The sequence below is a fragment of the Ilyonectria robusta genome, assembly GCF_021365365.1.
Source record: "Ilyonectria robusta strain PMI_751 chromosome Unknown BGZ61scaffold_2, whole genome shotgun sequence".
Taxonomy (NCBI): Eukaryota; Fungi; Ascomycota; class Sordariomycetes; order Hypocreales; family Nectriaceae; genus Ilyonectria; species Ilyonectria robusta.
Genome location: NW_025764436.1, coordinates 3,607,143 through 3,632,364, shown reverse-complemented (window position 1 = coordinate 3,632,364; position 25,222 = coordinate 3,607,143). Strand labels below are relative to the sequence as shown.

The 25,222-nt window shown below is 49.5% G+C and overlaps 8 protein-coding genes across 8 annotated transcripts; 5 read left to right on the top strand and 3 right to left on the bottom strand.

Annotated features, from left to right (window-relative positions):
- The first annotated feature begins 209 nt into the window (after nucleotides 1-209).
- Nucleotides 210-1,811, top strand: BGZ61DRAFT_442244 (ClpP/crotonase-like domain-containing protein). The gene is made up of 6 exons (XM_046244700.1): nucleotides 210-592; nucleotides 664-794; nucleotides 871-900; nucleotides 989-1,105; nucleotides 1,180-1,357; nucleotides 1,416-1,811. The coding sequence occupies exons 1-6, from the start codon at nucleotides 310-312 to the stop codon at nucleotides 1,538-1,540; spliced, it is 864 nt and encodes a 287-aa protein (XP_046111400.1). The 5' UTR covers nucleotides 210-309; the 3' UTR covers nucleotides 1,541-1,811.
- A 3,939-nt stretch (nucleotides 1,812-5,750) lies between these two features.
- On the bottom strand, nucleotides 5,751-6,996 carry BGZ61DRAFT_527541 (glucose 1-dehydrogenase; the record flags this gene model as incomplete). The annotated part of the gene is made up of 7 exons (XM_046253118.1): nucleotides 5,751-5,899; nucleotides 5,963-6,090; nucleotides 6,143-6,431; nucleotides 6,487-6,638; nucleotides 6,693-6,758; nucleotides 6,807-6,855; nucleotides 6,906-6,996. The coding sequence occupies 7 exons, from the start codon at nucleotides 6,994-6,996 to the stop codon at nucleotides 5,751-5,753; spliced, it is 924 nt and encodes a 307-aa protein (XP_046111399.1).
- A 3,893-nt stretch (nucleotides 6,997-10,889) lies between these two features.
- On the top strand, nucleotides 10,890-13,587 carry BGZ61DRAFT_339912 (uncharacterized protein; the record flags this gene model as incomplete). Its single annotated transcript, XM_046239265.1, has 6 exons — nucleotides 10,890-11,191; nucleotides 11,250-11,521; nucleotides 11,589-11,956; nucleotides 12,017-12,631; nucleotides 12,801-12,885; nucleotides 12,938-13,587. 6 exons carry the CDS (start codon nucleotides 10,890-10,892, stop codon nucleotides 13,585-13,587), a joined length of 2,292 nt encoding a protein of 763 aa, XP_046111398.1.
- Nucleotides 13,588-16,041: 2,454 nt separating this feature from the next.
- On the top strand, nucleotides 16,042-16,676 carry BGZ61DRAFT_472920 (uncharacterized protein; the record flags this gene model as incomplete). The annotated part of the gene is made up of 2 exons (XM_046248396.1): nucleotides 16,042-16,221; nucleotides 16,275-16,676. The coding sequence occupies 2 exons, from the start codon at nucleotides 16,042-16,044 to the stop codon at nucleotides 16,674-16,676; spliced, it is 582 nt and encodes a 193-aa protein (XP_046111397.1).
- Nucleotides 16,677-16,800: 124 nt separating this feature from the next.
- Nucleotides 16,801-17,219, bottom strand: BGZ61DRAFT_442235 (uncharacterized protein). The gene has a single exon (XM_046244699.1). It carries the CDS (start codon nucleotides 17,137-17,139, stop codon nucleotides 16,933-16,935), a length of 207 nt encoding a protein of 68 aa, XP_046111396.1. The 5' UTR covers nucleotides 17,140-17,219; the 3' UTR covers nucleotides 16,801-16,932.
- A 176-nt stretch (nucleotides 17,220-17,395) lies between these two features.
- On the bottom strand, nucleotides 17,396-18,636 carry BGZ61DRAFT_442234 (HAD-like domain-containing protein). Its single transcript, XM_046244698.1, has one exon. It carries the CDS (start codon nucleotides 18,596-18,598, stop codon nucleotides 17,645-17,647), a length of 954 nt encoding a protein of 317 aa, XP_046111395.1. The 5' UTR covers nucleotides 18,599-18,636; the 3' UTR covers nucleotides 17,396-17,644.
- A 1,136-nt stretch (nucleotides 18,637-19,772) lies between these two features.
- Nucleotides 19,773-20,666, top strand: BGZ61DRAFT_554587 (uncharacterized protein; the record flags this gene model as incomplete). Its single annotated transcript, XM_046255585.1, has 1 exon — nucleotides 19,773-20,666. The coding sequence occupies exon 1, from the start codon at nucleotides 19,893-19,895 to the stop codon at nucleotides 20,664-20,666; it is 774 nt and encodes a 257-aa protein (XP_046111394.1). The 5' UTR covers nucleotides 19,773-19,892.
- Nucleotides 20,667-23,583: 2,917 nt separating this feature from the next.
- On the top strand, nucleotides 23,584-24,813 carry BGZ61DRAFT_340792 (secreted aspartic proteinase precursor; the record flags this gene model as incomplete). Its single annotated transcript, XM_046239340.1, has 1 exon — nucleotides 23,584-24,813. One exon carries the CDS (start codon nucleotides 23,584-23,586, stop codon nucleotides 24,811-24,813), a length of 1,230 nt encoding a protein of 409 aa, XP_046111393.1.
- Between the last annotated feature and the right edge of the window lie 409 nt (nucleotides 24,814-25,222).

Below are 25,222 nucleotides of genomic sequence, written 5' to 3'. Positions count from 1 at the left end.
GTGCGCTTCAACACAAACTCGGGATCGATGGAACCTTGATCGATGGCGCGAAGAAGTCGTGATTTATGTGGAGCGATCCGCTCGAGGAATTACCAAAACAAGTCGTTGAATCCCCAGGACCAACCATTCCGAAAAGAAAAATACCGCAATAAGACAAACTCACTGATGTCTCAGAAAACCGGTGGCCTTGTGCCCCGGTTAGCTGGAAAAGCAAATCTTGTTTCAGTTGGGTAATTGATTGCAATATCCAGACACTCCAACTGAGACAGCCACGTATTCATTTTTGTCGCTGTCTAGCTAATAGTACATATGTTAGCCAACAACGCAGTACCAATGCCAGCCCAATACATCGCCAATTCAGCAGATAGCGACGCGGCACAGCTCCAAGCGCTGTCACTCATCATGGCCGACGAATTGGTTCTAGCTACCACGCCAGCTGAGGGTGTTCGCGTTCTCGCCTTCAACAGACCCGCCAAGCGCAACGCTCTCTCCCAGGAACTCATCAACGTCTTCTTGCACCACTTGTCGGAGGCCTCGCGGAATAATGCTGTGCGTGCCATTGTTCTCACGGGCAGCGGCGCCTTCTTTTCCGGTAAGAACACAAACGTCCTTCCCCCCAGGTCAAGACCCTGGTCGTTGGCTGACTCGACGTGATTCGTCCAGCCGGAGCCGATATCAAAGAGATCTCGGCGCTCGACGGGGAAGCTGCGCGGGGTTGCCGCTATCTCGCAGACCTCTGCGCGGGGATGCGAACTGTGCGCAAGCCCCTGATAGCTGCTGTGGAGGGCATGGCGGTGAGTAGTATTCCGTTCCCACGGCCAACATAGCTCCGTTGATCCACATGTGGGACTGACACTATATTCTTGACAGCTCGGTGGGGGCTTCGAGGTCGCTCTGATGGTCAGTTGACAAAGAATCCCAAGTTGGCGTTGCGGCGCAGTAGCCCCGGTGGGCGGAGGGCCTTCTTCACTGACACCCATGATATTAGTGTGATTTGATCTTTGCATCCACAACCTCTCAATTCGGACTTCCAGAGGTCACCATCGGCCTTATTCCCGGCGCTGGAGGGACACAACGATTGACAAACGCTGTGGGAAAGTTCAAGGTAGGGATTTGAGTACCCCTCTGGTTGATGCCACGTGCGAGACTGCATCTGGCTCGGCTAAACACACAATATAGGCTATGCAAATGATCCTTCTAGGGTCCCCCATCTCAGCAGCAGAGGCCAACTCGACCGGCCTTGTCGCTCAACTCTTCGAGCCTGGCCAAGTGCTGGAGAACGTCGTACAGACAGCATCCAGGCTGGCCGGACTGAGCCCAGCGGCACTGTCGCTGGCGAAGGAGGCTGTTTGTCGATGTAAGTGTTCTACATATCTTATTCCCCATCAGCAGCTATTTCTCACAATGCCTCTTAGCCGATGACCTTGGCTGTGATCACGAGTTTGAGCGGAGTTTGTATTATTTCGCATTCGGGACACGGGATAAAGATGAAGGAGTGAAAGCCTTCCTAGAGAAGCGAGCACCATCTTGGGGTTCTTAGTGCGCGCTGATTACGGCATCCGTCAATATCTTGGATAACTATATCCTACAACGGCATTTGCCAATAGACGAATGTCTCATACGGCCTTAGAAGATGGTGGAAGGATGGAAACTAGCTAGCCAAGATACCTTTCATTATACCTACTGCTGGCGTTATGCAGTCGACGTTGATAGCGGGATCATCAATTGCAAACACGTGTCTCTATATGTCCCGCATCCAACTCGGAATGTTCAGAAATTTCTCCGATATGGTAAGGCTTTTTATATTGCACGACACAATGAACGGTCCTTACATGTAGTTGATGTCTAGGGTGAGAGCGAGAGTTATGCGAAGCCCTTTATGGACCTAGGGACATTAATTTGGGCTCATATGATCTCGGCTGATAACTGGCCAACGGTTGTTGTACTTGAGACATATCAATTCATGATGAATGGATAAGAATGAAGGGCTTGTGTGCCAGAAGCCTAAGTTCTGAACAACTTCAGAGCAAATTAGACTGTCCACTCAGTAAATTGGCCCTGAACCCTTCCCCCAAGTATGACCTACGGGCTTTCTTATCCCCAATGGTTCAGGAAATATAAGCCTTATATATCTTAGCTTTTAGTCTGTATTGTGTATTGTTGATACTCTTGTTGGTGTTTTCCTTTTACTGTTGAGCTTCTAGTCCCCCCTCTGGGTATGTGTGTACTAGGGCACCCTAACCTCTTGATATATCTTAGCTTTAGTTCATAACCACAGGCCAATTTATCGAGTCGATACGGTCAAGTTGCAGGGCGTCGGTCAACTGACGGCATAAAACTGTGGTCCTTACACATAGCTTTCATTGTGACCCGACCTCTGAGATTCATCACACGCCGAACTCCCCCTACTACCGAGGTATAGCGCAGCCAATCATGTCTAATAAGGAGGGCAAAGGTCAAAGCGGCGGCAACTTGTCCGCCAAAGATAAGCTCACACGGGAAATCGCGCCTGGATAAAACCAAACAGTTGCAGGAGAAGTCAATAGAGCTTCACAAACAGACAGATGAAGCAGGTGATCCGAAAGTCGCCGAAGAGCTGCACTCCGAAGCCCGTGACGTCGACAAAAAAGCGGCCAATCTGATGGAACCTGCTGAACGCTTGGAGGCAGGTTGGCTTCAAGGAGGTGCTGTTGGGACTGGAATAGGTGCTGGAATCGCAAGTGGCATCGACATCACCGTCGGCTCGTTGTCACAGTAGTGGCAATTCCAACTTCAGGCTTGGGAATGTTGATAGGGGCTGGAACGGGTCTACTACATGGCCACTGGGTCGAATACACCGACTCGTTTCGCAAGCAGGAAGAGGACAGGATTAAAAACTAAGCTCAGCAAGAAGCTAACGAGATCGCCAACGAGATTAGTCAAACTCACTCGTGATACATCGCGGATATCCAGATGGCCAGTTGGATTTTAAGATTCGATCAGGTGCCTTTCTAGGTCACTTAGAATCAAGCCTTCAGTGAGAAACTGTGTCTTGGTTGATAACCGGCGGCCGCGAAATTGAGTGAATGCAGTATCAGGAGAAATTTGACAACAGCTGGCCGTCTGCAGCCCTAGCCGCCATCTCACTAATGCACGTTCCTGCCCATCAACCTCCTTTCTCATGGCCCGGTTGAAGCCATGCGCCCATGACGTTCCCTGCTAGCGATTGACAGGTCCCCTTGACCATGATCTCTTTCGGGCCATCGGACTGGCCCTGAAAGGTATTCTCCAGCAACTTAAATAGCGCAGGAGATAGGCATTCTATCAATCATCGACAGCATCGCAGCTGATTGCACGTATGACAATGACGGAGCTCGAGATAAAGTCACCTTCTCTTTCTGTCGGTTTGTCAATATCTTGCAAAGCTGGCGGGTGATGTACCCAACTTCATAGAATCTATCTAAGATTTCCGTCTATCTCAAGACAGCTTTTGTAATGACGGGGCGACCATATGTGCAGATTCTGCAAAAGTTAGAGTCTTCAAGCTACAAGGCCGCAGCTTGAACTTTTGGTTTCTCATTCCAAAATACACCTGCATTAAAGTCTTGCACTAGAACTCTTTTTTCTTCTTCCTGTAGCACTGATGAGATCCCTGTCGCCGCTTCAGGCGTCTCGGAGAAGAGCTGAGCTGGTCCTCTTTTCGCTCAGTTCATTAAAACCCTTATCTTCTAGTCAATTGAAGGCAACTGCTCGACCTTTTTGAGGCAAACGCGACATTGTTGATGATTCTGCCAAGTCCTTTCAAACATGCCAAATGTAATGAACTTTTGCTCGGGGCCTTTTGATCAATGCATGTTGCTTCCTCGGCATATCGCACACCTACCTGCCTATTTAGGCAGGTCGAGTAGACGTTAAGACTTGGCATTGCGGCAAAACGGAGTAGTATTTTTCCTATATTTGCTTCATGTCCTTCTCCTTCAAGTCTCCTACGTAATCTTGCGTTATGTATCACCCTCTTTGGATCCAATGCATCTCCATCACCATACAAAACACAATCGGCAAGACTTACCAACGTGAGACCCCCCACGTTTGTTGCTGCGCTTGACGTTACATCTTCTGTTAATACCTGTCTTCTTCCTGAATAACGCGAGGCGGACTGCCAATTCGCCCTTACTGGTAGCCGTCCCGACCGACTTTCAACTATTCCCTGCCGTCAAGCTTCTGCAACATTTCCCATCGATACTGGCGATCGTGGAACCGTTCTTCATGCTTTCAATCATTCTTAAGTGTCCTGGTACAGTCTGGAATGCAACTTCCCTGACCATGACTTCACCGGCACCGTTGCTGCGAGACCAAAATCAGGGGTGGTGATGCTCTTCCTTCCTCGTCAAATATAGAGGTAAGTATGGCTCAACCGGGGTCGGCAGGACTCTTTGCCCGGTCGATCGGCAAGATTGACTACTAGAGCCAGCCCACCATCCGCCACACTTGGCTTATTACCCCCAGCGAGGAACTTGATCTCAAACCTTACATCTACGCGTCACAATGCGCCCTTCTAGCTAGGCAATTGGGTTCGCCTAGTCGGAGCAAAAGTCTACATTCTATTCCCTTCGGAACTCCGATATGCCAAACTTTGAGACCAAACTTTACCCAATTCCAAGAGTTCCTTTAGCAGCAGGAAGAGACGGAAACAACACCCAACTCATTAACTTGCCCTAGGGGAAATGCACAGAGAGTCGTCGCACAGGCGTCTTAGCCGGTCAGCCCGAAGCTGCACCAGATTACGCGTATGGGGTCGGATCAATCTGAGGCTTATGTCTCCTGATAGGGGAGCATCTCATGAGATAGAATATCGGGTCGGTCGCAGGAAAGTTCGCTGGCAAGGCATCAATGGGGCCTGCGGCAGCCCGATATCTGAGGGAGGTTAAAGACAGAGGTTGGACAGGGAACGTAGTAACGGCAAGAAGGTTCAAATAACTCTCTCAAAAATGAAGGCAATTGATTAATAGACTCCCTAGCAGCCTCAAGCTCTTCCAGCCTCTCTGACTTCTAGGAAGAATCTCTGATAAAAGAAAAGATGATGATTTTTCCCAGTGACGGCACTGACCTCCCCTTTTAACCCCATCCGGGTCACCCTAGAGACATCCCCGCTAGCGACCAGCTAGCCCAAGCGTCCCTAACCGCCTGTCACATTCCCAAGTGGCGGTCGACAGCCTCCTATAGCTAGGCTCTGCAGAATCAATTCAAATTTACACATCAGATATTCTCTTATGCTGAATTCCATAACAGTTAGAAAGAATTGCCTGATTCTGTCGGCCTCGATCTCTGAGGCTGAACAGTAAATGGTAGCACGGAAACGCCGGATCCATCAAACACCTCACGTAACTTGGAAAAGGCAACGCAAGAAAAGTGTCAAGTAATTAGGTACGCATAGGAAACATCGAAAGGATTTTAGCCAAATGGAAGTTATCACGAGGACCATCATCACTTAATCAAACAGCCCCTCAAAAAGGCGGGTTCAAAGGAGCTTCCTGAAACAAAGAAATTTGCATCCTGACTGCCTTTGCCGGCTATTTCCCTTCCATATACCACCTTGAATTCAGATGTTGAATCCAACTCTGGTTTAATATTTGGTTACATAGGCTAAGCTGTTGAAGCTAGCCCAATCAATCCTCATCCTCTTCCCTCTGAAAGGCTCAGCCCCCAGATCAACAGTTTGTCTGATAAACCGAGTTGATAGCGGAATGCGCGGCACGCAATTAGAGCCGGCTTTATGATGTGGGGTCTCTAGAACGGCCTAATGCACCATCGGCCTCGTCTTGCAGCTGCTGAAGAAGCGCTCCATTAGGGTAATCATCGACATCCAGGTCCGCATATCCTCGAGGGGCTTTACTTCGAGGAAGAATTGCGAATGCGCGACCTAGCAATTACATTAGAACGAACCATTATTTTCAACGAAATTAGGATTCAGGTCCAAATATACCATGAACTGTTGGGTCTGATGCAATCCTCAACACCAGACTCCCAGCATCTTCGAAAGATGCAAATTCCACGTCATGTTTTTGCAATTCCTCGTATGCCGCATCGCTCAAAATCTTGGTTTTGAGGAACCTTGGATTGATAAGCTCGCCTGCCGTCAATGATCTTGGGCTTAGTAACTCACCATGGAGCAAGGTAATTGACTCTTATGTTATGCTTCCATTCCGAAGCTCTGAGGCTTCTCAGAATACCGCGCAAACCAGCCTTTGATGCGGTATATTGAATAGATCCCTCTAATTCCAGGTACGCGGTCATGCTGCCTACTAGAATGAGCAATTGGTCTAGCGGTGAACCCCTATGCAGCGCGTTCTGTCGGCGAAAATAGTGGAGCGTGATTTTGATCGTGTAAAACGCGCCACGCATGTTAACATCCAAAATCTTGAACTCAGGCTTTTCTGGCTCCTCCAATTCAACTGTATAATAGATTAGTATTCAGATATTTGTCAAATCATATGAGCAAAATCTTACCATTGTTGACATACATCGGGTCTACCATGTCGATTCCAGCGTTCGGAATAACAATGTCGACCCTCCCGCTGGGGGAAAATGATACGGCTTCTTTAAAGGCTGCAAGTTGATCCTCCCATGATGTAACATCGCATCGCACAAATTTAGTAAGCCTATTAGTATTAAGGAGGAGGCTCGAATACTGTTCATCAAGAATAGTAACTTACCCTAGAAGTTCAGAAGACAATATCGATCCTTGCTGTGCATCAATATCCGCAATAAGGACATAGCACCTGGCCATCGTTCAATTGCCGAACTCTTAAGGGTATCTGATGACTGACCCTGCTTTAACCAACGCACGGGTATAAGATTCTCCTATGCCACTTGCACCTGGTAGACGTCAATACAAGCTTCTCTACGAATTAGACATTGCAGCATACCTCCAGTAACAATAGCAGTCTTCCCTTCAAGGGAACTCGTCTCAAAGTCGACATCACAATCGACAGGACCGCAGTTCGTGTATTTAAGCATATTGGGTAAAGGTTGAAGTAGTCTTGGTGTCTGAAAGAGAAAATTAAATAAAAAATACAGAAATTTGATTCTTCTGATTAACCTCCTTCTTATATAACTAAGATCCCCTCACAACCTCGGCTATACTATGCGCTCATATGACCAAGACCGGAACTTCAGCAATAAACACTTAAGCATACCCCCGCAATAGATCAACCTTGAAACTCCGCGCTTTAGGAAGCCGACCTTACGCTTTCCAGGCTTGACGCCTACCTCGGCACCACGAGTGAAGTCATTTGCTGATATTATAATCATCCCGAAGCTAGACCAAACGAGCCTAGATAGTGTATATCAGATGTAGCGCTTGCCTCGGCACTATAGGTGAAGTCATTTTTTATCCAGCCTTGTGGACGTGGCCGAGATCAAATGTGCTCTTTATCTTCACGGTGAGGGACTGCTCTGGGATCAGCGCGATCTTTACTGCATGGGATACGATGAGCTAGCCGTTCCCATGGTCAATGCTTGACAGTGCCCTTTCGAGGTATTTGCTAAGATTTGTGCCGTGCTCTCGATAGTTAGTAGGCAAGACTCCTTCCTAGGACCACGGGGTCGCCATGGTGCCTTAGAGTGCGTTAGGCAATGCTACAGACACGGGGCTATCCAATTGACCCGTTGGACGGTATTATACCGCTGTAAATAGCTGTTGTTTTAAAAACATTCGTTCTCGCTTGTGATAATGTTTCTGTTGGATGATGACCCTGTATGACGAAACCTCGGATAGATTGATATCCTGACCTTAGTCAGAAGGGGGGTATAATAACCCCTCTTCCGACCGATCCGGATGACCGGCACAAGCAATCATCAACATCATCATCACTGTATTGATCCCTATCTATCAGATTGAATTGACCGTAACGAATCCATCAGTTTCCATACCCCTCATCTCAGCATGCAAATTGGTCAGTAGAACCCGCTTGATATTACATAACTCTCCGCTATCTGAGCCAATAATTATGCAAGGTGGTATTTTAGTGAAGATGGCCTCGTGATGACCAATTTGATCCTTGCCCGAATTCATTGCCGAGGGCTAGCGTTGCCGGAGCCAGACAGGTCGGCCAAATTTGTCATACATCCGGTTTCCCAATCACATTGTATTACTACTGAGACACGGTCAAGTCGATCGTTACAATAGTGTTCAAATTGATTATGATCGCGATGATCTTCCGGTCATCCGGACCGGCCGGAAGAGGGGTTATCTGACCCCATTTATGACTAAGGTCCGGATATCAATCTACTGAAGGCCTCCTAGTACAGGGTCTCTATCCAACAACTACAACATTGCCTCGGGCCCTTTTGCAACGAGTCACAGGATTGGGTCGCAGAAATGTGAATGACATGTAAAGGGTCCTCGATTGGCTTCACATCTTTATCCGGTTCGAAGCCGCGGCTGGCCTCGGTAGCTTATAGCCTAGGTCAGTCAACAGAAATTGGTCAGCATAACTCTCATCTCAATTGTCCGAATCAGTTAATATGGCCGGTATCATTGCCCAATCCTTCCACACGTGTTGACACCATCTCCGTGTACGTGGCTGTTCCAGGATATCTCCAGACTTAAAGGAAGCTTTAAGGCCAGACCAAGCCCGAGATATCGAAAGGATGCACCAACAACTCAATGGGATGGCGACGGTGGGGACGGGAGTGATCAAGACAACAGTGGCGCACCACGAGATGGATCACCGCCGCCTCCTCACGAGTAACTTGAATCACATACGGAGGCCAATTCGTTAGGAGGAGTATCCGACGCAGTCTGAGCAGTGTAAGCTCGATGATTCAACCCGGGCTTCCTCCAGATGGTAGTCTCCAAGCATGGCTGCAAGGTAATTAAAAATCCGGCCGTTCTTTTCACTGCCAGTAAACTATTGATCCCTCTGGCAAATTGATTCAACAGTCTTCAGTTGTCATCTGGTCGTCATGAATACCTGAGGCTTTGCCAACTTATTTGGTGTCTTCCGGGCCTACGATCCCACAGCGCTTAACTGCCCTCTGATATCTTATAGACTGGATCCATGTAAATATACTTTCCCTTCTTTATTAGAATATTGGCTGGACATGCTACTGATGTTGGTCAATTTGGACTTGTTTTTCTTGGCTGCGCATTCCAGCTTGTCTGTATCTGCACTGTCTCAGTCACCACGGGAGAATGCTAAGAGATTCAACGCCTCGCAGTGTGCTACGCGCAATCACGATTATGAATGGCTGAGTTCCGATGGGCCTTTGTCAGGGCCGACCAGAGCGGCGGGAGGAGCTTCTCCCCTAAGGCCGTGCGTGGCCATCTATGAGGCGCATGGGTAGGTCTTGAGGTTGTGAAGTTGATGGAGACAATGTTGCATATTGCACTTCTGCTCTCCCATGTATACATTCCGGTCGTCATTGGGCATGTTTATACGGAGAATCTGGTTTTGGCATACGTGCGGCATCAAAGAACCTCAACAGCCTAGCTCTGAGGAGAGCAACATTCGCTTCTTACCCCGGCAAATCAAGGATCCGATCTTGGCGAAACTGACTCTGATGCCGCTGCTACGTTAGGTGTGCCTTCGTCACAGCAACCCCCACGCCTGATTTTTGCCACATCTGTGATTGGATCTGAAACAGTAAGGCGTTGATGAACACCTGGGTTTAACCTTAGTTCTACATGCGCGGGCATGCATCGACGTGCTATAGTTCTACGTGGCGTGGTGCTGACACCAGGCTGCTGCTTCCGTCACAAAGGAGACGTTCAGCACTCCCGAACTAGCTCAATTTGACGTAGAGGAGATGGCAATGGTTGGTAAGATCAATAATGCCAAGTATCAAAATTAGGAATGGGGCAGGGGATCAATTTAGTCCACGTATATCTCCCTTCTTAAGCCCGAGAACTCAAGGTTATTTTAGGTGTGAAAACACTTTATTTCTTTCTGCCGATCGGCGGGGGCTTACCTTGCTACGTGGTAGCACGTGGTAGGTCTGTAATAATCCGAAGTCAGTAGAGAAACCCCGTACATCAGATGTGATTGACTGGTAAACGAGATCTTGGCAAGCAAAGCGGGTCCATCACGAGAAGTCCGGCTCAATAAATCTGCCGACATGAAGATCGCGTCAACAAGGCGTGCAGGTTGTTACGGGCCGCTTCCGTAGCTCCAGTCTAGGCCGAAGCTGGCCTGCACTGCAAGCTTACAGGCATAGTAGAATGAATACGACGGCGTCATCACGCAGGTAAATAAGCATGTAAATAGGGGTTGGAGTAGGGGTTGCTCCGGTATCATTTGTCGCTTGACAAACCGCGATAGTGTGAATAAGCATGACCGCATGCCGTGAAACATGGTGGAAATTGTCGATTTTGCCGATCCAGCCCGAGTGGGCACGTTGCCCATGTTTTGCTTATTATAGAGCCCCTAATTAACCATGTACAGGCCAAATTTTGGTATTAGAAAGGTCCCCATCTTCCGGCAAATACATGAAATAATGCCATGGATCAATGCCGGATCGGCATTCTTCATTTCATACCCTGCCACGTCACTATCATACGGTACGCGTTGGGGGCAAGACATCCTCACCCGACCTGTGTCCCTCACTTCTCGTGGTGGAGCCTGCCTGCAAGTCAAGGATCATCCTGGGGAAGGTGTAGCATTCATGCCAGCGATGCACTGTTTATCAAAAACAGAGGACTTTAACTCTCGCTCGGTATGTTATAGGACACCGAGGTAGCCTGGCAACCCGGATGTCCGAGAAACGCGACGATGATTGAAAACTCGATTGAGAAGGGTGGGAACAAGGTAGCTCAGCATCTACCATAACTATTGTCTATATGAATCGAGATACCAATTTTAGATTTACTGCACATCATTTCTTTTAATTTCTCATCTTCAATGAGAAACATGGACGAAACTCAGTTGACAGTCGTCATTGTGGGCGGTAGTGTATCCGGTCTTTCTCTGGCTAACATGCTGGAGAAGGCTGGAATACGCTTCGTCTTACTGGAAGCGAACGATGACATCGCACCACAAGTTGGCGCCAGTATTGGCCTTCAGCCAAATGGGCTCAGAATTCTTGACCAGCTCGGATGTGCCGACGAAGTTTTGTCGTTGGTCGACACGCCATTGCAAGACGTATTCGTCCGGGTCTCGGACGGATCTGCAATCGCCCATCATAAGAAATTCCATGATAACTTTATGGCGAGGTAAAACTCCGTTGACTGCACTAGCTGCCTTTGATTAGCTGACAGCAATGTTTACCAGGCACGGGTATCCCACCATCTTCATCGATCGACAGATGCTTTTGGAGACTCTTTACAACAATTTGGAATCTAAAGCTTCGGTTTTAACCGGTCAGCGGGTCGAATCCATCACCAGACTTGATGATTTCGTTCAAGTAGTCACCAGTAAGGGTGACACCTTCCGAGGCGATATCCTAGTGGGCGCGGATGGAATCTACAGCACCGTACGAAGGGAGATGTGGCGCCTCGGCAATGAGATGTCGCCTGGGTATTTCCCCTTGGATGAGTGGTCAAGTAAATTCTTTCCTATCTTTGGCCCGACACCTCGATGACGACACTCGTCCACTAACCAATCGTCCAGAGGTTCCGTGCTACTACAAATGCATTTTCGGGATATCTCGGCCCATAGCGGCACTAACACAAGGAGTGCATTATGTGATGAACCATTACTACTCTTATTTGATCATCACCGGCCCTGGTGAGAGGGTGTACTGGTTTCTTCTGGTCAAATTGGATGTCCCGCTGTTTGGAAATGACATTCCACGATACAGTAAGAGCGATGAAGAAGCACTCGCTCGGCAACACGCGTCAGACCCAATCACATCGTCTATCACATTCGGTCAGCTTTACGAGGCTAGGACAAGCTCCGTTCTGACTCCGCTGCACGAGTATGTTTTCGAAAAATGGCATTTTGAGCGTGTCATCACGATCGGCGACGCGGCTCACAAGGTACGACACACGAGTCCATGGTCCAGCCTGCGTATTTCCCTGGGACTGACTGCGGATTAGTTTGAACCCTTGACTGGACACGGGGGTAACAGTGCCATCGAAACTGCGGCAACATTGACAAATCACTTGTTCCCAAAGAAGGATTCTGACTTGACTCGCTCGGACATTCAGGCTATCTTCAGCAATACGCAAAACGATCGGTTCAAACGTGTGTCATTTCTTGTGGCGGATGCTCATGCCCAGCAGCAGAATGATGCACTCGAAACACCACTCCTGGCATTGATGGCGCGGGTTCTCCCACGTATAATGAGCCAGGAATATACTCTTCAGCTTGGGTCTAACAAACTTGTCGGTGCTACCCGTCTTGACATGGTTGCCGTCCCCAAACGTGGGCATTTGATTCCTTTCGATGACGAGCTCCCAGCCACGCCACTGGGCTCGACCTGGCTTCCTACTAGCCTCGCTGCGATATGCCAGTGCGCATTATACTGTCTTTCTAACAAAATTATGTTGCCATTGGAAGTACCTCAATCATTCGCCGGTGCTCCACTGAGGCAACAGTATCTAGGGATCCGGGTCCTAGATAAACTCTTATCAACGCTGGTATCCATCTTTGGAGTGCCGCTTGCAGGACCAAACCGTGCACAGAACCTGCAACTGATATACTTCACGCCGGTTATCTTCTCTTCCATTGTTGACTGGACCATCGAGAGCTGTAGAGCAGGAGCTCATGGTCTACTCATCTCCTAGTACGTCTCAACTCCATGTCGCCGTTACACCATGTCAACCCAGCATGAGCCTCTGCAATCAGTCGATTCCAAATGGCTAATTGAATCACTACTAGTCCGTCTCTATTTGGGATCGCATACCAAGTCCTGGGGATTGGCCGAATTGCCCCACTCTACAATTTGGCAACCATTCTCACATATGTCACACATCACTCGTTCGGTACTGTTATCGGTCAGCCTGTGGCCGAAGAAGCTGCCGATGCTTTGATTCCTAGCTTCACCCTAGGTTACATACTACCTACCGTATTTATGTTTAGGCCTCTTCAGAACAAGGATACTTGGCAGGCATTTGTCGCTTTATGGCAGCCTTTCCCGGCCCTTGTCGGTCTCCTCACTAGCGGATTATCAAGTTTGTCTCGTCGTCGCAAAATTGCAGGCAAGGATGATATGTCTACAAATCAAATGAAGAAAAGGGAGCAGCCCCGGGGGAACATCACCCCGACAAGTTTGAGACTAGTCTACACGGTTGGTACCTCAGCAACGGCCCTGGTTCACTTTTGGTCCATTTACCGCATTTGGAAAAGCCCCGGGATGTCGTTTTCTCAAGTTTTCGGGGGACTTGGCGGGCTAATCTCTACGGCCCACGCTTCCGGCCCTCAAGACGACATTCTTCTGTTTTTTCAACGAGACTTGTTCTTGAATGTCACTTCTGTTCTTGTTCAAAGTATTTACCGCATTTTCCATCTGCGGTCTTTGGGATATATCACAACCAGAGAGACAGGGATTGCTTCTGCAACCACGGTCTTGGCTCAAGTAATCATCGGCCCAGCTGCTGCTCACATTGGTCTTTGCGGATGGAGGGAAGAAGTCTTTTCACGGGTGAACCGACGGATTCGTGACTAGACTTTCATGGGAGGAGATCCGGCATTACGTGAAAGATGAAGAGTTAAAAGTCATCAAAAGAGAACCAACGAGAGTTCAAGTACAGGTGCATATCACTTTCGGGGCTAGTGATTGTCCGTAATAAAACATGGCATCTCAACACAAATTCTGACTTGTTCCAAGTTCCACCCATCAACGCCAACCTCCCCCCTTCCATAAAGCAGCCAGGAATTCACAACATAAAGAGGTCAATGATATAGCCATACCACTTCTTTCAGTTGTAGTTGGTGTTGTCGTTGCCTCCATTGGACTTTTTTGGTTTCGGTGATTGGGAAATATCATGGCCTTGTGTTTACAAACCGTCATAGCAGCGGTGGTGATTTGAAGGGATATCTAAGGAAATCTCTTCAGGACCTGCAAAAACTTTCATAACAAGGCTTACTAGAAGTTTCGGGAGAATTTTTTTTTAGCTCAGTCTCTCCATCCTTCATCCAAAAGAGCCTAAGCACATCGCACTGCCATCATATCTGACCAGAAACATGAGAACGGAGGCTGATCAGCAAACTCCCCACCACTTGGTCGCCCCAACCTCCGTTGACATAACTAGATAGACACAACTCTTAATCAAGCGGGTTTAGGGAACTAACAAGGTAACCCGGGTGCGATTTGAGACTGGAGAGAACTCGATCTCCGAAATATCCATTGATTTTAGACCCATTTCTTAGCTCAACCCACCATAGATCACCTTAACTTAACTCCGACAGATTTCCATAATTGGCCCTAGGAATAGTATAGGTCCCACTGAAGACTTCCCAATTGCGAAAAGCCGAGGAACGAAAGGTATCTGATGAGGATATAGGTTGCTGCGCGAAGGTAGGCTGTGAGATGAACTCCCTCCAACGAATGCCTTGCTGCGAGAAGGGCGTCGGTGGGAGTGGCTGCGGAGTGGAACTCACTCTTAATGGAGGGTGTAAGTTCGAGTCTTGGACCGTCGTAGGAGTGTCAAGAAAACCGGACGATGGTGGTCCGTCTTGATTCTCCATCTGAACCCTGGGCTCTGTTCCTTGCTCCGATGTAGTAGACGAGGTAGACAGGAACGTTCTGGTGCTCTTTTTGCGAGCTTTGCTGGCTCCGAAGTCCATCTCATGTTTCCTCTCGCTGGAATATTGTAGTTCCTGCAACCACTGCGTCCATAAACCCTGGAGGTACTTGAAGACCACCTCGATGCCTTTATACACTTCTACGGAGTCTGGCATTAATGACGACATTTCCATAATGGCATCTTCAAGTCGATATTCGTCGTTCGGTAGAACTGACTCAAAGCTATGAAATCATCGTCAGAAATGGTAAGGATAAGTGTGTGACAACTAACTCATATATATATGATTCGACCTCAAGAAACAGTAAAGCCGGCGCCTGGTCATACAATCGGCAAAGGTGACGTCCCTTGGTCAAATAATTGCCGTGCGGTCTCTGCTTGTAGCGGGTGAAATATTTTGCAAGCGCATCACAGTGACCCCCGGCGTGAAACGTCTCGTTGAAATCAGTCCGCAATTTGTAGAAAAAGACCATAAATAGTCGTTTTAATACCTGGTCCTCGCTCTTGTCGCCACCTTTGTACAGTCGATAAGCCAGGTCATCGCCAAGCTCGTCGCCACGGGGTATGACATCTAAGAATGAAGCTGGCGACTTCACCCACTGATCGACAAGCACGTTATGTGTTGTCTTGAAGGACAGACAGGGCTTGAAGGTTATATAGTTGTTGACGACAGATGACAGACCTTCGGGAAACGGCTGTGTTCTCACATCACGTAATAGGTCTCGGAGGTGGCTAAGGAACTGCGGGGTTGAGTTGACGCACGACACATAATAAGAGAGAAGGCGTACCTCTGGTGTGTCCAGGTTGCTCAGTGATAGGTACTCCGGGCGTGCACTGCCTGCGCTCTCGGGGCTTGCATAGTCGGAGCTTGCACTGTCGCATGCGTCAAGTATCAGGTTAGCCACGGCTCGGCTGGAGTTGATGCCCATGTTGACGACAATGGTGCATGAATGACGATCCCAAGGCAAGTGTGAAAGAGGAGAGGTTCCTCAAAATAATGATAAGCAGCGAGGTCGGCGGCGCGTGCAGGTTTTGATTGTCCGCCCAAAGAATCAAGTCACGCTAGTCCACCATCTGGCTCCCAGACTCAGCAGCCAAGTCAAGCTAATGCAGTATATCATCCTCAAAACAAGGAACAATGTCACGCCACAATCCTCTGAGGTGTACGTGGCATGCGACCATTAGCTTGGGGGGGAAAGAATTGTACGCCACAGCACACACAATCGGCTTGCTGCATGATCAGCCAGCCTCGCGACGCAAATGCCATTTCTCAGAGCCCATAAATGCGCCCGTCGTCGTGATAAGGAAATGTCCCACCCAGTATTTCTATTCTGAATCCATCAACCTCAAAGACGCGCTCGGTGTAATCACATCCAATGAACGAGGTCGCCGTTGTCGAAGCAGACGTGCGCATTCGCGAGGCAGCTGCTCAAGCATGTAGCGAGCACGATGAGGCAACGTATCTCATGACACATCGCACAGAGATTAGCGCCATCCATGAGTACAATCGAACTTCTCTTCACAGTACTATCTTTCAAATTTTCAGGGAAAATCATGTATGTTGCTGTGGCGTGTCTGCTGAGCATTTTATTGACATATACTCTTCTAGGGAAGCGACCTTGTCACGGAGCTCCAGCAGTCTTACCAGTGCGTGGCTACAGTTACGCATAAAAGCCCACTTTTTCTCTTAGAGGGAGGAACGATCGAATCTGAGGCGAACGAGACGCTCATAATTATTCCCCTTGGTTACATATCAACCTATCCATCAACACCAAAACCAGCTACCGGATGTATCGTAGCGGACCGTGATGGATATTACGAGCCTGTCATTCTCGCTTTGTCTACTCTGAGCAGCAAGTGGTCAATTCTGAAGTGGGAGACTGGGACATTCATACGGGTTCCACCAGGTAGTCAGTTGAAGGTGGAATCTGGAATCGTTTTCTTCTTGCTTCTGAGCATAAATCTCCAGCCGTTTCATCCAGGGGAATTACCGCTCACTGCCCCGCAATAAAATCCAGTGAAGTATCCAGGGACGACGAGCAAGGGCGAGGATACGGTATTACTATCACTTTCATCCAAGAAATCCCAGCAAACCCTCAAGTTTGGATCGATGGTGAGCTTCTTTATTGTTTTTTGCCAGTATTCATACCCTCTCATAATATCGGCATACCACAGCGGTTCTTTCCCTTCTCAAGGAGACAAGTCTGCTAAGGTTGTGAAATGCATCACACCATCGGCTATGGGCAATTCTTTGACTGTGCGGATGGTCATCGCAGCCAGCTCCCACCTCTTAAACGTTTCCACGTCCAATCATCCGGTTGATTCCAGGGTGCGGGAGGACCCATGGACCCCAAAGAGGTCCCAGCGGATCCCATAGCCATTGGGCGTACGCTCGTGGTCAGCGAAACGCTTAAGCAATGCCAGCTTTCCTTGGGCCTCGCCCAGATAGGCCATCGGTTGTCGTCGTACCACATCACAGTAACGAGTATGTTCTAATTATTGGCAGAGGAAACTCGGCCGTCCAGGGTTAGATCCCGATTCAATCTCATTCACCTACCTTGCTGCTCGCTGCAGAAGCCTTAGGCCCCGGTCGGAAAGCCCGCCTCATCATACCGAATCGGTATCACAGGCTCACTACTGTCTGCTCGCAACTGCACTTGACATCATTCGCTAGCGAGTCGGGTCAGTCAGTAGCAGGTGATGGGCTCAACAAGCCAATGGTCACTTTAATTTAGTCAGTTCATTTATTGCTTCTATGGCATATCTATGGATATATAGCAAACACTGACACGCTGAAAACATACAAATACACAACCGGATTACCTCCTCCACAAGTCACTTGATTTTCTCAATGTGACTAATAAACTCAGTCCTCGCATATGGGAGAATTCTGAGGTGCTGGAGAGGCTATCCCATGACTCCGGGTCAGGAAATGGCAAGCTGTCCTTTTCGGTGCTGAGCCTAAGACCCGAAGCATGTCTAAGCTATTTGCTCAAACGCATCGGCAAACGCGCCCATGTTCTTGTACCGCCACGACAACTTCACCTTGTCTCCCAGCGCTTCCAAGTTTCCGCCCATGACGGACTCGACGTCCTCTCCCCGCTCAATCCATGCGCAGGTAAGACCAATCGTAGTGGCGGGGACCTGATCATGGAACAAGCTCTGAGCGGTGTGAATGATATCCTCCTTCTTCACGCCGAGGTCCTTCTCGCAGTGGGCGATGAGGTACTCGAAATTTCGCAGGTCAGGCTTGTAGGAGCCAATCTCTTCGGCCACGTAAATGGCGTCAAACTCAATGCCGACGAACTGCTTGGCGAGTGTTCGCGAGAACGAGTCCTTGTCCACGTTGGACAGGATGACGAGCTTGAAATGCTTCTTCAGCCGCTGCAGTGCGTGAATGGTATCGGGAAACACCGGCCAGTCTCCGACACCGCCGCCGAATCTTGCGGCATCCTGCTCGTTGGTGGAGACGCCCAGCTCAGCGGCAAAATTGGTGTACGCGGCAGCCAGAACCTTGCTGTAGAGCTCGGTGGGGTGCTCGATCTGGACGCTCGTCTCGTGTTTAATAAAAGCCTTTAGAGTAGCAGGGCGATTATTGTAGAGCGAGTGATCCGTAGGAAGCTGCTGCGTCAGAGGGCCGAGGGCAGTGTAAATGCCTCCCTCCCAGTCGACGAGGGTTCCGTAGCAGTCGAAAGTGAGACATTTGAAGGAAGTGAGGGGTCGTTGGCTCGCCATGATTGTGAGTGGCCTAAGGGCCTTGAACACAGAAATAGCGAGATGGCAGCTTGCGCGCCGAGCGAATTTAAGATAGAACGGGTGCGATGGATGAAGGATGGTTGGCGAATGCTCTGCGAGCCTAATAAGGCTGCATTGAGTGCGATGTGTGGTTGAGTCGGCGAGAGGGATGCTAGATATAGACGTCTCCAAGCACATATGACGGAAGAAGCCCAGTGCTCTCCTCTCGTAAAGCGCTCGGAGAGGGGCAAGCTGTCAGCTAAGCAAGTAAGCACAGCCGCACAATCCTTACTAAATTACATATTGTGCATTATTTCGTTATCTACACGTATAATTAATATCGCCACGTGCCCAAAATAATGCAGATTGCAGTGGGCAAGCATTGGCAGGAATACATGATGATGCGTGATTAATTCATTACTGGATGCTGGGCGGCTGTGAACGCGTCAACTGCCACATACAAGTTGTGCATCGTGATGCCAGAATGGATTTTGTCCAATAAAGCTGTGCATATAGCTACACGTGTTATGAAGCATGATCCAACTCTGAAACGAGACGAGATATTACCTTATCGCCGGTGGTGCCATTCGGCATCTTCGTAACCGTGATTGACCGGCCGATGCACCACCCCGCCGGGCCACAGGAGGCCCTTACTAATAATACGGCCCACCCCGAGCAACAATTCATGGCAACGATCTCATGTTTTCGCCTTTACCAGCCAAGAGCCTACCAAGTTGTACAAGGTAGGTCACTTCTTTTTTTTTTTTTTTTTTTTTTTTTTTAAGTCCAGGCCTACTGAAGTGGCAGTAAATAAAATGACACATTTCAGTTCCTGCCCTACAATCAAGATGCATGGCTTGAGTCGCACTGGGGCCTGGAAGATGGAAGAAGGCATACACTATAGGAGCCAAGATAGACCATAGCCGGCTCACTGTTCCCCAAAATCGTATGCTGTTTATTAGGGGGACCTTGGCGTGTTAATTGGCAAACGTCAGGTTGAAGGAAGCATGCCGTAATATCCTCCAGCGCGCACGTCCCTCCAACGTAATAAGGCTGTGAGATGACGGCTGATTGGGTCTCTCTACCAGAGTGGACCAGGCAGTTTCGTAATACTGAGGATAAGAAGGGAGCCTCACTCTATGTACGACGTAGCAGACGTGATGATGAGGACTTCAAGTTACATTTACCGCCCGTGCAGAGGCATTGCGACGTCTTGCACTGCCCATCACCACTGCCAAGCGGGCGGGCATGCGTGGTGTTGACGCCGATCAATTGCTGCTGCGGCTGCGCGGCCGAGCGACGCTCTTCTGCTGCAGCCTTCAAATGATGCAGCCCCCAGCTTCATGAGCTCCCACGTTCCAATCTCTTTCATCACCGCATTGCAAACTCGCAGGCAGCAATTCTCACCTCTTGTTTACACATAAAACAGCTTTGTTTGGATATTTTTTTTTAAATCTGCTTTTTAAGCCACCGTTAACATTGAATTGCAAATATGATGACTGCACTTAACGAAGGAGCCCCCCCGTCTTACGTCGACGGAGAGGCCCCGCCACCGGCTTACACCACTGGCGGGCCCCTTGGTCCTTCGCCCTACAGCCGCTTACCACTGGGATTCAACATCTACCACAAGGGGTGGATGAGCAAAACATATCCTCTGGGCGAGCATGAGGACCAGATCCGTCTCACAGTCACCTTGCACGGCCAATTCGGGCACAAGAAACCCTTTATCGTCCTCCACGACGGAAACGACCCGGAAGGCCCGGTTCTGGGCACCGTCACCAAGGAGAGCATGTTGAACGCCCACACTACCATCACAGTCCCTGGCCGCCCGGGGTCGGCCTTCGACCCGTTGAGCGAGCATCTGAAGTGCAACATGGCTCTGAAGCAGTTCACCTTTACCTTTGCATTCGACGTGGGCATTGGCAAGGACACCCGTCGCGAGCGCTTCGAGTGGCGCCCGTCGCGCGGCGAAGAGGTCAAGGTGCTGGATAAGTGGGCGTGGGGCTGGAAGCTGGTGCGTCTCGGCGCCAGCGAGGGAGGCGGTGGAAGCCGATCCGAACGGGAATCGGGCAAGACCAGCGACGGCAAGGACATTGTAGCCGTCTGGGCCGAGAACTCGACGTGGACAATGTCCAAGTGCGGCAAGTTCCATTTCATCGGCGCGGGCTCTACGGGCGAGCTGGGTGAGGAGTGGGCTTTCATGGCTGTCATGTCGGCGCTGAGGCTGTGGGATTACTTCACCGGAACGCTCACCACTGGCTCTTGAGCCACTTTTGTATAACTTGCTTAGTGTAGGCCGGCTACTTGGAGTGCTTGAGTCTACTACGGAATGTGTCACGATGTTATTTGATGTTACTTCAATCGCCTCTGCTATTTATGTGCCAACTTATAGCCCCAGAAATTACGACATATAATGATGCCGATAGAATGCCGAAAGCGAGTGATTCGATACGAGGCCACCAGATGGGGGAGATACCTGGGTCAAAAGGATGCCGCTGGGCTGTCTCTGCCATGTCGCTCCCGCGGCCAGGCCCGGATCTCACTCTCTTTCTTCCACTCTCTCTGTGGTCTCTGTGTTGCTGTTCTCTTCTTGGTGCGTACGGCTGAGGCATCGCCCCGACCCTCGGCTGGAGATCCCTGCTCTACAACGGCCTTCAAGGGTCTGCCCCCAGCTGCAGTCGCCCCCCGGTTACAGGTGCGGAGGCCAGAATCTCGGCCGCTTGTTCCTCCGGCCATGATTCAATGCCGACCGGTCTGTGTTTGTGCACTGGGTCGATGCCTTTGATTGCCCGGTTTGTCGGCCCCGCTCTCCCGGAATTTCGGCCCCGCTGCGGTGAGCGTAGGGTACCTGACGTCATGGAATTTGTTTGTCAATTTAATACAAGCATCTGGCTAGACACTTCTCGTCCACATACGATACCCGAATTCCGAATGGCAAAATGGTTCCGTTTATTTGCACGAAAGCATCTCGCTTCAAAATTTGCCTGAAGGTACTGGAGCAAATTCTTCACCTGATACACGGGCGAATCTAGAACGCATCTTTTACTCTTGTCAAGTAAAAGGAAGACTGAAAGAAACTGTGTTGAGTAGCCTGATATCGGCGGTGAAGGGTTCCAGTCCAGAGAACAACTGGGAATAGACTATAGTGGCCTTCGAAAATATGTCGTTTGAGTTACAGCAGAAACAGTGGAGGTCATACCAAAAACTAAAGTCGCCGCACTTGTTGTGATACAACGTAATATGAAGACATTTGGAGCGACAAGCTTAACTAATTATCAAATATGCTGTGATTTAATAAAATATTTGGTAGTTTCAAACGCCATAAACACAAATCCTGTGACGATTATGTTTACTCTACGGTGCTAGTATAGGGTAAGTGTGCTGCTTGGGTTCCTGATATCATGACGTCATGCGGAGCATTTATAATTGTTCTCTGTAACGGATTTAGAGAGATTTCGAATACGCGATAGCACGCAACCACGGCCATTATTCCGTCTTTTCATATCTCCGCGCATGAAAATGATGCCATGGTGAATTCCAGGCCCCCACAGCCAGATTCAAAAGATCTTTACTAGTTCCCGACGCCTAATCTCTATTTAGCGTGGCCTGATCGGCAATGCAGGTCTAAAATATCATGGTTACAAATCCAATCAGGTGTCCAAGCCCAAATCTTAGCTATAACGTCATTTTGAAGACCACCGGGTAGGGCAGGGTATAGTTTGGTGAACGACTCTCGAGTGTTTTATTTATCCTGCTCTGTCTTCTATAGAGTCTATCTATATGCCCTACAGGAACTTGGAGGCTGTGCGTTCCCGTATGCTCTTGATGATAACTGGCCTACTAATAGCAGGGGTCGCTTTCGGTATCAGTTCCCCTTCTTCCCTAGCGCGACAGCCAAAAGAGCGTCACGCACTATCGCGAGAAGCTAGCTAACCGAGGTACTATCTGACGAGAGACTCATACAATGAAGGCTAACAAGAGGAAGAACTATAACGAGGGGAGGAATGAGCTGATGCTTCAGCTAAAGGGGTATTTTCTGGGGACGGGTCTTAACATGCCACTGGTGGTGAACAACTTCCCGATTTAGTTTGGCCAAAATAATTGCCCTTTTGTATCCAGACGTAAACGTCCAATGTGGTGCCAAACATGAAGATCATAAAGCTTACCTCGTAAAATCTGACCGCATCTCCATTGAATGGGACGAATGTTGATGCCGGCGGCTATCCAGCTCGGCGTATCCTAGGGATGCCTGGCAAGCGAGGTGAGTTTAGGCTAGTCAGGATAAGGGTGCTGAGGGGTCGGATTTGCTGTAGCTAAAAGCTATGGTTATCTGGGAGCATTAAACTGACGAGGACCCGCCAGCATCTCCAAACGTCCGCTTGCGCCATCCATGTTATGCACTTTTGCATGCCGAGTCCCGAGTCCCGAGGCTTGCACTGCAACTGTATCAGGCTGTCTGTATCTGCCGTAACTAAAACCTCAGCTAGCTCTTTAGAATTAGCGCCTTGGCAAAGGCCCTGAGCGTCCAGTTATCTTCACGTATTGCAGGGCTGAAGCTGTTCCTCTAGCTTCTACAGGGAATATGTGGGACAAATCACACAGGCTAAGCATACGAGCTGCCATGCGATTGTCTTCATTCGCACTTGCACCGTTACAGCTGCGCGCCGATAGATTTCCCATCTCGGAAGGTCCCCCGTGTGCCTTTCTACCCGGATCCTTATCCACCTACTCTATTTCGCAAGCCACTACCGAACTTCCCAAATCAGGCGAAGCCGACACGGCAAAAGAACCATCGCGGGATGCGTAGCACCGGATCGCGGCCCCACCCCCGGGATCTGCTAGCCAAGCAAATGCCAAGTCCCGATGGCAGCATGCCAGATCGGTCCAGGCTTGGTTTCTTAGAGTTCGGGAACTTGTGAGCCAGTGCCTTGAGGGGACCTCGTTTAGGGAGGTGATACGGATGTTCAGTGCCGAACTACAGTTTCAACTTCGCGATGGCATCAACTCGCACGATTCTGAGGACTGGAGTTGGCTGCTTTGGATGACACGAAACAAGAAACGAGTATATAAGCAGCCACGAGCTCTCGACTTTAGATTCGAACCAGACACATCTCGTCCACCATCTCTTCGCCTCCGCACACCTCACAGCTTCCCGAGTATACACTTTACTTGACTATCCTATCATGGCTCCCTCTTTGTCTGAGCTTTTCGTTGCCGGCCTGGCATTCGCTGTCACGGTCACTGGTGTTCCCACCAACTTGAAGAAGAACCACTTCTCCGTCACGCAGGTCAAGAACAACAAGTTTACTACAAAGAACGGCCCTCTGGCTCTCGCCAAGGTCTACAAGAAGTATGGCGTTGCTCTTCCCGCCGAGCTTGCCGCTACCGTAGACAAGATCAAGGAGACCAACGTCCGTCGCGCTGAGGGCGATGCGACGACGACGCCTACCGATGGTGACAGCGAGTGGTTGACTCCCGTCAGCATTGGAACTCCCCCCCAGACTCTGAACCTGGACTTTGATACCGGTTCTTCGGATCTTTGGGTTTTCAGCAGCTTGACTGCTGCGAGCGAGGTCAACGGTCAGACCAAGTACGACCCAACCAAGAGCACTACTTCCAAGAAATTGACTGGAGCCACTTGGTCTATCTCATACGGTGACGGAAGCTCATCCTCTGGCACCGTCTACACCGACAAGGTCAACGTCGGCGGCCTCGTCGTCAGCGCTCAAGCCGTCGAGGCTGCCAAGACCGTGTCTGATAGCTTCACCTCCGAGTCGGACCTCGACGGTCTCCTGGGACTGGCTTTCAGCTCCATCAACACCGTCAAGCCCACGAAGCAGAAGACCTTTTTCGACAGCTCCTTGCCTCAGCTCGATTCGCCTGTTTTCACTGCCGACCTCAAGCAGGACGCTCCCGGATCCTACAACTTCGGATATATTGACAGCTCCGCCTATACTGGATCTATCACTTACACCAGCGTCGATTCCTCGCAGGGCTTCTGGGAGTTTATTTCTACTGGATATGCTGTTGGCAGCGCTACTTTCACCAAGACCTCCATTGACGGCATTGCTGATACCGGCACCACCCTCCTTCTGCTCCCCAGCTCCATCAACAAGGCCTACTATGCTAAGATTTCCGGTGCCAAGCTCGATAACAATGTCGGCGGCTACGTCTTCCCCTGCTCGGCCACTATTCCCAGCTTCACCTTCGGCGTTGGCAGTGCCAGGTTCACCATCCCTGCTGCGTACATGAACTACTCTCCTATCTCGGAAGGCTCTTCGACCTGCTTCGGTGGACTTCAGCCCAGCGAGGACATTGGCATCAACATCTTCGGTGATATTGCTCTCAAGGCCGGATTTGTGGTTTTCGATGGTGGCAACACCCGTTTGGGCTGGGCTACCAAGGCGCTGTAAGCAGCTTCTTCTGGAAACTCTGGACGCGTCAAAGTATATACTGTATGAATCATTATCCCATGTATTTACGCAACATTGGTGGGGGTCGCTATCCATATTATAGTAATGTCTGCTTGCCAGGCATTTCTGAGCAGTTATCCGTCATGTAAGGCAAGCTGGTCAGAAGATAGCAATGAAGAGACATTTTATTTTTTACATCCCATTGACTCCCTGAATGAACTTGAATAGTGCATGACGAATCTTTGAGACACATTGAGAAGTAACCTCATTGGTCTCGTTTCACTGACCCTCATTGTGTTTATCATGTATCAGAACCGAAGTTGTTGGACTCGCTACCAGCATCATCTCAGCCATCGACCTGTCCACAGCGATGAACAAGGCTTCCATATGCAAAGTGCGACGAAGGGCT